Source organism: Haliaeetus leucocephalus, unplaced genomic scaffold (genome assembly GCF_000737465.1).
Source record: "Haliaeetus leucocephalus isolate CR32 unplaced genomic scaffold, Haliaeetus_leucocephalus-4.0 Scaffold526, whole genome shotgun sequence".
NCBI lineage: Eukaryota > Metazoa > Chordata > Aves > Accipitriformes > Accipitridae > Haliaeetus > Haliaeetus leucocephalus.
The window spans coordinates 247,066-261,086 of NW_010972962.1; the positions used below are offsets into that span (position 1 = coordinate 247,066).

Genomic DNA, 14,021 nt, shown 5'->3' on the forward strand with positions numbered 1-14,021 from the left:
GGGGGGGGGGGGGGGAGAGGGGTAGCATTGGCCATGTTTAGGCAGAAACAAATCCTATTCAAATCAAGTATGCTTTTTTTTTTTTTTTTTAGTTAGAACCTCAGTGTTTGTCTCTATAGGAAAGTATTTTATTACACAGCTTAGAAAGTTCTCTGAGTACTGCATGCATGTGGATGCTGACTTAAAGTTTGTGTAGTGGATTAAATTCTCGTGGTGTGTTCGAAAATAGTTCATTCCCCTTTAAAATACTTTTCTTCTTTCTCTTTTTTCCTTGTAATAAATACAGCATGGTTAGTTTTTTTCTAATAACAATACTTAGCAGCAGCTTTGTTCCTTTCAGAAAACTGAGGCATAATGCAAATGTACCCGGCCAGCAATTCTGCTCAGTGCTTTATTAAAAGGTTGATGGGTCTGAAAACACCCTGTGGAATAAACTAGGGGAAAACTAGGGAAAAGCCTTCATAGCTTCATGAAGAAAGAGAAGGCCCTTTATGCACCTTGGGGGGAACCAGAAACCCCTGGTCAGGGTGTAATAGAAAACTCAAAGAAGATAAGGCTGTGGGAGAAAAGCTAGGTGAATTCTTTAGTTTGATGTTCAGTATCATGGGGTTTAGGAAGGTTTCTGTATCAGATGCTGTTCGTGGGTGAATGAGCTGGAAGAGTTATTTCAAATTAACATGTTAGTGAGAAATATTTTAGAACAAATGGGTAAAACAGATAGCAATAAATTGTTGGGATGACGGTATTTGCTCAGGAGTTCTGAAGCAGCTCAAATATGAAAGTGTCAAACTCCTGTGCTGTGTAAAATATCCTTTAAATTGGTCTTGATACTGGAGGAATGGACGATGAGACAATGTATTGCAGATTTCTCCAGGGGTGTCAGGGGAACTAAAGACCAGTAAGTCTGATTTTCCATACTGGGAAAATGGGCAGAAAGTAAAAAAAAAAGGAAGGTATTCATAACTATGTGAATAAACATGAAATGCTGGGGAAGATTGTTGTGGAGTCATGTCCAGCCAAGCTATGACAAGATAACCAGAAATATCCAAGGGACAGGCAAGACACAAAGGTTTCTCACGTACGCTGTGTTTTATAGCACTTTCCCTAAAGTGTTCAAGACAGCGTTCCCATGGAGGAAACCTGATCGCTCTCCCTACTTTAGTAATGGGAAAAGCAAAGCACAGAAAGATATCTCTAAGTTTGTAGCAACAACAGAAGCGCAATGCTATTTATCAGACTTTCTGTACTGTGTCATACCACCTCTCTAATGTTAGCGCTGCAGTCCATGATGCAGCAGGTCGTTAACTCTTGTGCAATAATGCTGAAACAGTTGCTCAGTATGTGTGATCTCCTGGTGAGGAAAGTATTTTATCCACTGGTCATTAATAATAGCAGTGTTCCCTACCTTAAGAATGTCAGGTGAATCCTGTGATTTTTCTGCGATTTCTTTTAATGCCAACTCCTGAAAATAAAGTCATTGAATCTTAGATTTGATGTGATTTTTTAAATTTATGTGATGAGACTAACACAACATTCATTCTCAAGATTCAAAAGTGAGGCCTTGTTATTTTTTTAATCTTCATGGTTAAACCTTTACTGCTGTGCTGGAAAAAAAAAAAAATATCAGGAGTTCTTTTCATAACTCACGGACACTTGAAGCTGGTGATACTTGAAGCAGGCAAAAACCAGAATTTCCTTTCCAAAATCTGGTTTACCAAAATGTATCTGATGTGATAACAAAAGTCTGAAATATTGATATTTTTCATGGATTTAAAAAAAATTATATTTCTGCCTGGGAATGTTGGAATGAAGGTCCTCACATGCTTGAGCCAAAGGATTTCAGTTTGCTCTGTTGCTCCAAAAGCAAATACACCTTTGTGGATCAGTTTGAAATCGTTCTTTGTCTCCTGGAAGTGCTGCAGTGCCTCATGGACCTTGTAGCCTGAAGCAGTTCATTTCTGTGAACCTGGTTAGGCGGCCTTTTCTGTGGGACAGAGCCCTGCTTCAGCATTTTCACCACATTGACAGCAGTCACAGAAGGGACTCATCCAGCATTTGAACTACCGTAATTGCACATGCTTGAAGTGAAGTTTTCTCTGGGCAGACAAAGATTATACTCCACCTGCCAGGTGTTGTACATTCATCTGTGCCTAGAATTTGCAAGTCTGCTTCTGTATTCAGGTTGTAGGCACTTCCCAGCATAGACACAACTCCAGTTTATCTGAGAGGGAGTAACTGGGGGATGAAGAGAAGGAGAGGGTGGGCAGGCTCCGTCCCCATGTTTCTGCAGCTGTATCAAATGCACCGTACGTGATCCAGCTGGCTGCATGCTAAAGGGCCCATTGTGTCTCATTAAATCTGCACCTGCTCAAGAAGGTTTTCAGCTCAGCCTGGGGTATTTCTTCAGATGGGGGGTGTCAAAAAGCCTCTGCAGTCCTATGACAACCCTGCTGATTTTTTTTAAACTGAGCTATGCATTCTTCTTGCTGTGATGCTTTCAAAACCACCACAATTTGCCATGGGTGGCAAACACCAGAAGGTGTAGACATAACTGAAGCATTCATAAAATTGTGAAGGAGTCTGCTTATCTGTGAGTCATTATTAGAAGGTCATACTGAGATTTTACCCTTTTGGTGGCACTGGTCAGTGAACTCCCATGCCACGTAATTTTCTTGTGCAGCTGCAGCTTTACACAATACCGGGCTATGTCCACCCCAAATGTGTATTGAAGAATAATAAAGTGATTGCTTGTTAAAAGAAAGAAGTACACACTGTGCTCTGCAGAAAAGGCAAAATGTTCAAATCATTGCATCAATTCTTAGGCCTAATTTGAAATTATTTTAGATAGAAATATGCCTTGCAAAACTGTAAAAAATGGCAGAATACTTTGAAAATATACCCTTGAGGGTCTGAATGAAACTTGCAGAAAGCAAATCATTCAAAAATATGACTGGGAATGCTTTCTTTGCTCCTGTGATCTATACTGTGCAAAGATCAGGAGAGAGTTACAATGGCATTTATAAAGTGCTGCCCATCTTTTCCTTTTCTTTTTATCTTTTTTTCTGAAGTTTATACAATATATTTTCCTGCTTTTATGTTTTTAAGTTAGGTCCTATAACATTATTTAAATGTAGACATGTGTGCATGTGCATGAGTGTGTGTTCATGTGCATAAGGTAGAATAGATAGTGAATACGAAATAGCCATGTATGGAATATGGAATTAATCTACGGTTGAGATGAAGACCTTGGAATGATAATTGTGACTCTACAAGTCACCTCTGAAGTTATTCCTTCATAGGTGACATTAATTTCTGTTCTGCAAAGGCTTATTGCTGTGTGTATTCCTCTGTTTATACCTCAAGGAAGTGAAATAATAGTTCAGTTATTTTTATTCTGTTAAGATGTCAAAGTTTATCTCAGCAGCTGTTCTTTCACTGTAACATTTTCACTTTAAATTAATGCTAATTTATGATGTCACTGGCATTCTGACAATGGCTGTGTAATTGGGACATGGAGATTAAAAAGAGGTGCTTGGAGCCTAAGTATATACTATGCAATGTTGTCAGTCCTCCTATTGATCTACATGTAGCATTGGGATCTCCTCCTCTCTACCCAAAGAGAGTCATAGTGAAAGAAATTTGTGTCTTATGCAATATTCCAGAGTCATTATGCAAGAAATAAAGTTTTCATTTGAAATACCAATGTAAAATGTGTATATTATAAAAGACAGAGCAAATTTCTGTTTCAAATGTCCTTTTTGACTTTTTTTTTTTAAATTGTAATATTAAGTGAGATTTTGGAGCCAATACCTGCACATTTTCAGTAGTGACAGGCATGCTACAGTTTAACATGATATTTCCCTTAAGATACTTTCTTCCTTACACTGATGATGGTCTGATATCAAACCTGAAAACAACCAGATTTTGTTTTACGGACATTCTCTTGCAGGCTGCTGCTCTCATGCTTTTGAGCTCAAAGTCGGAAGTCTGGAGTCTTTCTTGTGATAAACACTTGCATTTTTAACTTCTAATTTTATGTTAGTGAAAATATTTAAGCACAGAAGAGAACTAGTGCTTACTGGTGCTGTGATGAGTTCATTCTTTTAATTCTGTGCTGAAGAATACATTTCAAAGCAACATACATTTTTTGTGTAGTGTTTTTGAAAGCAGGGAGAAGGCAAGATGAATACAAATCTGTTCTAAATGGTGACTGAGCACAATGTGAGTAAGCTGCACTGGCGACAGCTCAGAGGGCAGGGCAGGGGGTGGTCTTTTGCCCCCCAACTGCCCGTCCTCTAACAGGTTCCTCTCTGAGAATGGAACGGTCACACCTGCCCTGACAATAGTTCATGTACGCCTTTGCCGTAGCACCAGGAAGGCATACTGAATCCTTTCTCCTATCACTGAAACAAGTAAAATCCTAGAAAGTTTATTACACATAAGTTTCCAAAGCATGAATGCTTTGGTCTTTTAAATAGCAACCTTTAAGGACTTTGTATGTGTCATTTATTTTCCCAGAGTATTAGCACATGTTGACACTTTTTCCAAACTTTTACACATTTTGGTTATTAAAACAGCTGTGAAATTCACCACATAGAGGAACATTTTGGACACTACAAAATATTTCACTCCATGTGAACTAGTATAAAATGGACCTAGTATATGCTAATCCTTTATTGTAAGTATCTATAGAAGCATAAATACTTTCAATAATTTAACAGATGTTAATTTTCTGCTTATTGTAGATCTCTTCAAATCAACTGGGCATCACCAGGACAGCCAAATGGCATTATCCTGGGATATGAACTCTTACGTAAGGCGTGGCAGAGGTGTACCCCATCGAAGTCTCCAAGGAGCAGCAAAAGTATTAGAATGTGCATCTCATTAGAATGTAAAAAGCATGAAAATATCTGTGGAGAAGTATGTTATCATCCAGAGTTGAAGGTACATGTATATTCTTAAGTTAGCAATGTAATGAAAAATTATACTTTTAGGAATAAGTGTGTAAACCAAACCTCTTTAGTTATCAGAGGAAGGGAAGTGGAAGGTTCTGCTTCTTTTGATATTTTAAAATCAGGGCTCTGATATGTGTCTTGGAACTTTTTAAAATCAAATACGGATGTTGACTTTATTTTTCCTTTCAGAACAAATGAATTGGTTAGCATTTATGTATGTGTCTTGCATTAACACTTTGGTTGGGACTAATAGCGCAGCTCTGACGTGAATCCCCACATCATTGTCATTTACTACGTGCTGGTTCAGGATAAAAGTAGTTTTAATACACGCGAACTAAACCCCTTGCACAGGAAGCTAAGCCAGAGCCTGTGTTTCAAAACTCCTTCAAATATGCTCCAGCTCTGGATGGAGACTTTAGGCTCCCAACCAGACTGTGGACCACCTCACTTCACAAGGATGCATCTGAAGTTTCATCCCTTCAGAAAGCTTTGCTCCACACGCATAGTTCATCCCAAGGAACCAGGCCATATCTAATCCAAAATAAATCTCACAAGCCACATGAAACAGAAGTTTGAGGAATCTGAGTACCAGCCTCTTGAATCCACTGATCCAATCCCATTGTGACAAATTACGTGGTGGGTATATATGTCTCTAGATCTCTGTACATTTGCATCCCGCTTGGAACAATCAGTTTTGCTCAGCTGCGTGCCATAGATCGCACACTGTGAATTACTAGAGGAGATTCTTTGTCAGCTCAAGTATTCAAGTATCTGTGGGCACATGATGGTAGTTCATATGGCTCCTTTGGCATAAACTGATCGCATTGGACCATTCAAAGGCAATAGGAAATTTTCTAGGTGTATGCAGAATTTCAAAAACACTAGTGAAACTATAAAGCTCCTCTCTGTGTGAGGAAACATTTCTCAAAACCTGCATGGCAAACAGTGGTTATTAACATGACTTGCTGGGGTTTTTTTCTCCCTTAAATTCTTCCTGGCTAAATGCTTAATGACCAGTTTCTCCAGTACAGAAAATCTATTTAGATTCAGCTACAAGTGGGTGGCTGTTACACGACAATGATGAGCAGCTCTGAATGGGATCCATTGTGATTTGTCAGGTGTATTTTTAAATTATGGCTATTTTCAAGTTAATCTTCGTATGAGTTCCTGTTTAGGAGTAGGATCAATAGCACAGCGGGAGTCTGTAATGGTTTTTATTGACAAATGAGGTAGAAAACTCTTAGTTTGAAAGTAAGATTTAATGTAATGAAATAGTGTCCCTATTTGTCAAAGGCATCATCACATGTTCCGTGACTAAAGCAAACAATATGTATTCACAAGATTCCCTGTCAGACAAGACAGTAATTAAGGGAGTGAGTTATCTGAGGGGTTCAAATCAAAATATAAATTATTCCAGCCAACACAGCTTTAGCTTCTGAGTTCCCTTGAAAGCAATATTATACTAAACATACGTATTTCTGAAATCTTGCAAGTGAATTATGGGCAGCCCTTTGTTCTAAAAAGTAAATTTACTTATTTCAGGTTTTTGGCATGGTAGACTTTTTAATAGATCTTGGCATGTATATGAGTTAAATTTGTATTATATTAATTTTAGAAGTTTTCTTGTCCGTTTTTATTTTTTTCTGCCTTCGTGCATTTATGGTGACTTTGAGCTTGGAGAGTGTCCATTTATTTTTATAGCTTCCTGATTTTCTAATTTTTTCTAATTAGTTTTGCATTATTTTGTTATAATGGTCTCTCTGTATTGTCAGAGACTGTGGTTCGGAGTGGGTGCTATTTGTTAAGTAATGGATATATAATAAATGACTGGAGGAAAGTGAAGCACTTGTACATAAAATGACATGGGAGTGATTTTTGTGGGTGAATTGATTAAAAATTCCCCTCCCAATGCTTTGCCTGGTTTGCTATGTGTATCCACACTAGCAATCCAAAATGTCCCTAAGAGACATCTACAGAGCTCCTGGCTCATCCATGTTCCTCTTAAAATAGAGTCTGTGACAGGTATAGCATAAGACCTTATGTGGTAGCCCTCTGTCACACTGTTATAGAATTCACTGTCAGTCTATGCCAGCTGTAATGCTGAAGCTTTTATGCTAGTATATGTGGTCCTTAGATTCGACAGTCTACTGGACAGAAGTGAAGAAAAGCAACGCTGCCCAGCGTACGCTCGTTCTGAAAAGAAAGCCTCTTATCACAGTGCCAGCTGCTATTCACCCTACATTAATTGTACAGCCAAATGCAAAGAGATGCCACTGAGAATTAAATGCTGAGCAGCTTAAGTAATGTTTAGATCCAGAATAATAAAGAAGTTTTTTGTTCATTTGATGATAGACTGGTCAGCAAAAGCATAGCATCGATACACAAATAAGTTGTGGAGCTCTCACTTTTGCTCAGGTCATTTATTGCACCTTGTATACAAGACACAATGGGTCTAATTTCCCTCTTACAATTTCCTTGAATTCAGGAGTATAAAGTGAGAGGAAAACCAGGCCTTTTATACAAAAATAATTTGGAGATATGTCTTGGGTTATTTATTAATATTTCCTTATGGATTTATGGGTTACATTTGGCATCATTAGCTTGCTATTGCAAGGCACTGCAGAAAAAGAGGGATTTGTTATCATTTCTTATCTACGTAAGAGATGACCCAAATATAATCCCCTCCATCCATAGAAACAAAAGTGTTTCAGGAATAGGAATCCAAGTGTGTTTTGACTGCGCAGCAGAGCGGGATGCAGAGACTCTTCAGCTAACATTGGCTGAGTTGGTTCCAGCTAAATAGTGCAGTTATATCAGAAAGGCAGTGCTAAATAGCCCAGGTGCAGGGTTGCACTGGTATATGCGCGCTGCGTTGGGGATCCAGGCTGGTGTCTCTGCGTAGTGTTGTGCTGTGTAAATAAACCAACTTGCTCAGAGCTGTTTTGGGAATCTCTAAAAGACCAAATGACCTTTTCGCTACAAGGGACATGTGTACATGCACATTCATGGGCTCATGTAGGCCTGATATTAAGCCTAATGAAGACCAAAAAAGATTCCTGCTATCCTAAATAATCTTTGCATCAGATCCCTACTTCTTGTTTCTAGTTGTTATCTGGTTTTCTGCTTCGATGTTAGAAATCTTTGTTACTTTAACTAAAGCTAATCCAGTGCTGTGCCTGCTATCCTTATCCTGGTGTTTGTAATCAGACTTGGATGGATTTATAATTCCTGAGTGCAGAAAAAATTTAGAAAGGGGGGTTTTGTGTGTAGTTTTGCAGAAAAGCTGAGAATACACCCTCATGATGAATTTTGCCAGCTGCCAGGAGGGTCCCTATGTCTTGTGTACCTTTTACAGTAACAGACCTGTGCTGCTTGGGTGTTTCCAAGCTGCCAAGATTGACAGTCTTTTCCTGGCTGTTTTCAGTAAGGTGTGACCATAACTCTATCCATATTTGAAATCTCAAAACAGACATCAGCTTACAGAACACATATCATGAGATCTGCAGAGATTTACTTCAGTTAACAAAGGCATGTGCCCTAGCTTCACCCATCAGGGAGCATAATCTCAGTACTGATGGGGAAGGCATGTAGCTACCAAACTGTCCTTCTGTTGTTACTGGCATCCTGAGGTGAACACTGAAAATAATGAGAAAAGAATGGTAAAAAAGTAATTAAAATAGTGGCATAAAGGCTAATAATTTCTGTACACAATGGATCATGAGTATGAACATCAATGATTAAAAGGGTCCTGACTGAAGGTGTTACTACAGCTTTAGCACTTTTTATTTTCAGTAGCAACAAGCTGTATAAATCTGCAGTTAATGAACTAATCAAATATAACTCTGACATTACTAGGAACTCTTTACTCATCATAATTAACATGAGCCATTTGTTAAAAAACACCAGCAGGACTCTTCTCTTTAAGGACAGGAGGAGCAAAATGGTGGCTTGATAACTAGCCTCAAAAGCACGATTTTCAGGAGTGAAAACAACACATCTTGACACTGGTGAAGGATATTCCATCAATACTTATGTAAAATTTACTATTAATGCTAGCAATATTGTGCAAATTCTTTTCAAGTTCTTCCGGGCTTAGAGAACCTATAAAAAGATAACACTTCATGTATAGTCTGTTGTAACACACCTGAAAGATGGGAAATGAAACTCATCTTAGTAAGAAAATATATAGTGATTTGTAACAGAATAACAACAATTTCTGCTCGTGGATTTTAGATCTAAGGCTGTACCAATTACCAAAAGAGAACAGCAGTTTGTAAAAAGAAATGGGTGAGTAAGTATATTTAGCAAAAAAGGGTATCTGTATAGATTCAGAGATAATTTAAGTAAAAAAGAATGAGCCTTGCTAATTTAAAATATTCCCTCTCACATGAGAACATGATGGGTCAATCATTACTCTGGTGTTTGCTCCACAGGCAGAAATTTTTAATGAACTCCTGTAGCTAATAGGAATTCCTTGGAGTGTTTTGTGAATTGCTATTCCACAAAGTGGCTCTGGCAGCAAGCGTTTGACAAGAAGGATAAACATGGCTGCCTAGCACATCTGTTTATTTGAGTAAATCAGTCCTAGCTCAACTGGCATGTGTCCATAAGGCCAGATAATATCCTACAGCAAAGTCTTCAGCAAGCAGAGGGATCAGGGATGACACCATTTTAATTAAAAGAGAGTTGCATAGATAAGTTCGGAGTATTTTTAAAAATTGTTAAAATATTGTGTAATCCTGCCTGCCAGATTTGATATCTAGTTACTCTGTGCTCGTGTCATGGCTGACTGGGCCTTTCTCAAGTATTGTAATAAGCCTTCTTTCTGCCCAGCCCTTCCCAGTCCCTGTGCTCCTGGGTCACAAGCCCTCTGTGGGCTTGGGTGAGAGGATAACTACAGGATTGATTTGTGAGTAACTCGGTCTACCAATATTTTTAAAGGCTCCCATGATAGCTAAGGATGAACATCTTGTATCATCTCCATAGACAGTAAAGTTCTTCTGGTTAGCAGGCATATGTCAAGCATTCAGCCCTCTGTGCGAGGGTGAGATCTCTGACCTGCCTAAAATGTTGGTGTCACTGTATCTGATCGCTACAAGGCTTCTGCTTTCATGTACATAGTAACACCATCCAGTTAGGACTGTCACTTTTAGATCTAAGAGGATGAGATAATAATAACCTTTTGCCACTATAACTTTCAATCCATCTGCTTTTCTTCTTTGTCTATGACATAATTTTAGCATTACTTGAATGCATTTTATTTTATGGATTGATAATGCAGAATCCTTGGGCTGAATATCAATGCAAACAGAAACTAACTATCTTTAGAGGACTGCCAAAAAAGTGTTATTTAACAATTTACAGCTGACTGCAGAGGATGTTATGGAGCTACATAATAATAGCACCAACTATATCAATCGGTAATGTCAGATGAGAGTCTGAATGTGTTTTAGAGCTGACCAGACCCCTTTTTGGAAACTGTCTATAGGGTATTGAGAAATACTTAGGATCTTAAATAATTTTTCACACGGAAAAGTAGCTGCTGAAACTATTGTAACATACCTATGTGTTCATCTGGGGATTTTTTGAGGGAATTCAGGAGGAAAAGGAGAGACACCAGTAATAATGCAATCTTACGAATATTCCAACCAGAATGCTTTAGAGTTAGTACTAAAACGACCCTCCCAGTCAGTGTCTGTGTGAAATATGCAGAGCAGCTGCTTCTACTGAGGATTCACAAAAGAAGGGGCATTTCTTAAAACTGGAAGCATCGCATGGAAAGTAAAATGGCTACTCAAGCATTTGAGCCTGGATAATGCCAAAGATGTGCAAGTGTCTTTATCTGAAAGGTGTTCAGGTGAAATTTGGGTGGTGTGCATCACTGAAAAGAAGGAAACAGTAGAGGGTTGACAAATGAAATCCATGAAAAGAAGGGAAATTGGGCTAGACAGATCACAGAGGGAGACACAGTCCCAAAGGGCACACAAATTGGGACCAAGAATGTGTGAGGAACATGTATTTCACCTCCTTTTGTGCAGGCAGGTACAGCATTTACTGGCTCTGGTGTCTCAAGCTCAGGATGAAGTAAAAAGTACTGGACAGAGGCCATTTTTTACATGTGTCAAGGATTGCTGCTAAATGTGATCTATTCTGAGGACAGTGGCATGATGGTACTTGATTTGATATTTTTAAGAATGCTTTTAAATAACTTGGAAATACAGAGAGACCAGGTAATCTTCTAGGTTGCTTTGAAGCCAATTGTAAATGAAGAAAAACTCAGCCTGGAGTGTGTGCCAGTCATAAAAAAATATCCAAACGATAGGAAGCAGAGAAGAGGTGTAAAGCAGAGTTTTATTTGACATCTTAACTAATGATCTGGAAGAAAGAACAGTAGGTTAATTAAATTCATAGATTGGATTATATTACCAGTGACAAGGTGGACAGCAAAATAATATAATGGGACCTACAGAGACTCAAAATTCCTGAACAGAAAATGACATCTAAAACAGATGCTGAATGAGAAAGTGTGCTGGAAAAGCAGAAAACTGTGTGACAATTCAAAGCATACAAGGTTACAAAACCTCAAAATATAATGAGGAAACAAGAACACCTTCTGCCCTACCTCATGTTAATTTTGGATTACATATTGTTTGTGTATTGTAAACTGTAACTTCAGAACCTAACCTAATACTCCCAAGGGTGACTGAGTAAAGGCCATTCCAAAGTGAACAAAACAAACCATCACCTTTCTGAAGTTAGGAAGAACTTGTTTATGACTTATGAAAAGTAATAATATTTCTTCTGTATGTATATATTTGTGTTAACATTATAAATGTAATACAAATTAGATGTCCTGAGCCTAGTAATATATATTTTTTAAAGTTTTTTGTGAGCTAGTAATTAAAGTACCTAGGTAAACAAAAGATCCTTCTAGAGGAACACTTTCTTTCTTTGCTGCTAAGATAACCTGATTTAGAACGTGGTTAAAGTCAGGGGCAGAAGTACTCCATGTCAAAAGAAAACAAAGGAGCAACTCTGCTCTAACATCTGTGCTATATTGCCAACTGCATTTTCTGTCTAGCTGTAAGAGGCATCCTTCTGGCTAGTACAAGTTCTACTGACTGTAGGTTTTGAGTTTACAATTTTTACGATGATTCTACTGAGCGTTCTATATGATTTGTTGTACATCCAGTGTGCCACGTCAGTGATACAAGAGTAAGTGTACAAATAATTATTTGATTGTTCAAGCATATAATTTTCTTGACAGCATCTAGAAAGAAATCCACAGTTAAAAAGCCTTTTCAAAATTCATTTCCATGTAAATTTTATTTTGAAAAAAAAAATCCTTATATAACTACTATTCTCTTGAGACCACATTGTCTGAAGAACTGTGGTCATAAATAAGTGATCATGTGCTATAAGAAGAAAACTCCACTTATATTTATGTGAAAGAAAACCCAAGAGCTCATATTGGGAAATACTGGGTTTTAGTGGTAAGGGTTTCAGATGACATGTTTCATCATAAATAAATAAATAAATAAGAAATGGGGAGAAAAGAAAAGGATAAGGTGATGGTAGATTATATCTACATATTGCAATCTACTCCAGATTGAGAGACTCAAACAGCCTGCACGGCTTATGAAGATGATTCATATTAATGGACTATTTTATTAAGGTGCAGTATGGTTGAAGGCCACAAAATAGCAGCATTCTGTCAGATACACAGTAGTTTACTGAAGTCTGATAATACTGAAGGACACAGGATTTTAGCCAAGTTACATTTTATTTGACTGCAGTCATATTAGTGCCTGTACTAAGATGTGTTGTACATGTTTTCATATATGTTGTTTTGCCAGAGAACACATTATGTTCTGTTTAACAGATATTGCCTTACTGATTTTTTTTTTAAACTACTTCTAGGTATGTTGTAATGGGATTCTGCACGACAATAAACCTGGCTTCCAATGCTGCGAGGACAAGTACATTCCATTTATTCTTAATTCACCAGGGGTTTGCTGTGGTGGTCAGATACATGCTGTGCAACCGAAACATCGGTGCTGTGGTGGTTATTACACTAGGGTATTAGTAGGTAAGAGACAACTCCTTTCCAGTACTTGAAAGAAACAAAACTACAAAGTTGATGTATCTGTTAAACCAAGGAGAATGAAAACATAGCAATAAACGTGGGATTCATCAAGATTTCTAGATGTCTTTGAGACTTGTGTTCAGTGGGATAAGCAAAGAAAATTGCACTGACTTTGACTTCTAAACACAGTACGCTGTTTATACAAGAAAGGCTTAATTGATGAAACCTGATGATTGGGTCATTTCCCAGAGAACTAATTTATGCCAAACTATACTTAATTGCAGTAAGTGCTGCATAATGGGGAGGGCAGTTCTGCTTAATAGGAACACCATCAGGCAATTTAGTGGTGCGGTTTAGTTCTCTGCTTGACTTGACCCCATGTGATTTTCCCTAGCCATTTCTTCTGTGGAACAATTGTTAGTGTTTGGGGTTGATATTATGGATTACATCACTTCTACTTGTTTCTGCATTGTCTAGTCTCTGTTTCTACCAATGTTACAGATCAAAGTACACATCCCACATGTATTATCTTTTATGGAAATTTTTCCTTTTCTTAAGGCTGACTGTACTCTTATTCTCAGAACTGTTTGGGAAGTTTGCCAAAACTGTGCTTCTGTGCTGTTGTCCAGAGTTTGGTTTTCCAGTTTGTTGGTGGGTTTTCGACAGGGAGAGGGGAGGTAAAGGGGGAGGAGAGCCCTTTCAGGGGGCAGTGTTCAGAGCATATATCTCTTTGTAGGCAATTGTCAGGTCAGGAGCTAAAATGCTTCCATTACTCATGAGCTGGCACACATTCCCTAGGCTCAGAAGTGCTTGAATTTTTGCCAACACATTCAGCACATCCCAAGTTCTGATCCTTTGAAAAGTAATTCATATATCACAATATTAGAATGCCTTCCATGATGTCATCAGAAAAATGCTATCACATGGAAGAACCAGAGAAGAGTATTTGCTGGCCTCATTAATCTCTGAATCTACTGAAA

The 14,021-nt window shown here is 38.1% G+C and overlaps 1 protein-coding gene across 1 annotated transcript in view; it reads left to right on the top strand.

Annotated features, from left to right (window-relative positions):
• LOC104837413 (usherin-like) overlaps nt 1-14,021 on the top strand; it is a gene marked incomplete at its 5' end in the record, with an annotated part of 349,356 nt that overhangs the window by 245,078 nt on the left and 90,257 nt on the right. Inside the window, 2 exons of the mRNA XM_010576524.1 lie at nt 4,746-4,944; nt 12,876-13,044. Of these exons, the coding sequence (XP_010574826.1) occupies nt 4,746-4,944; nt 12,876-13,044 (368 nt within the window). The remainder of the gene's footprint in view (nt 1-4,745; nt 4,945-12,875; nt 13,045-14,021) is intronic.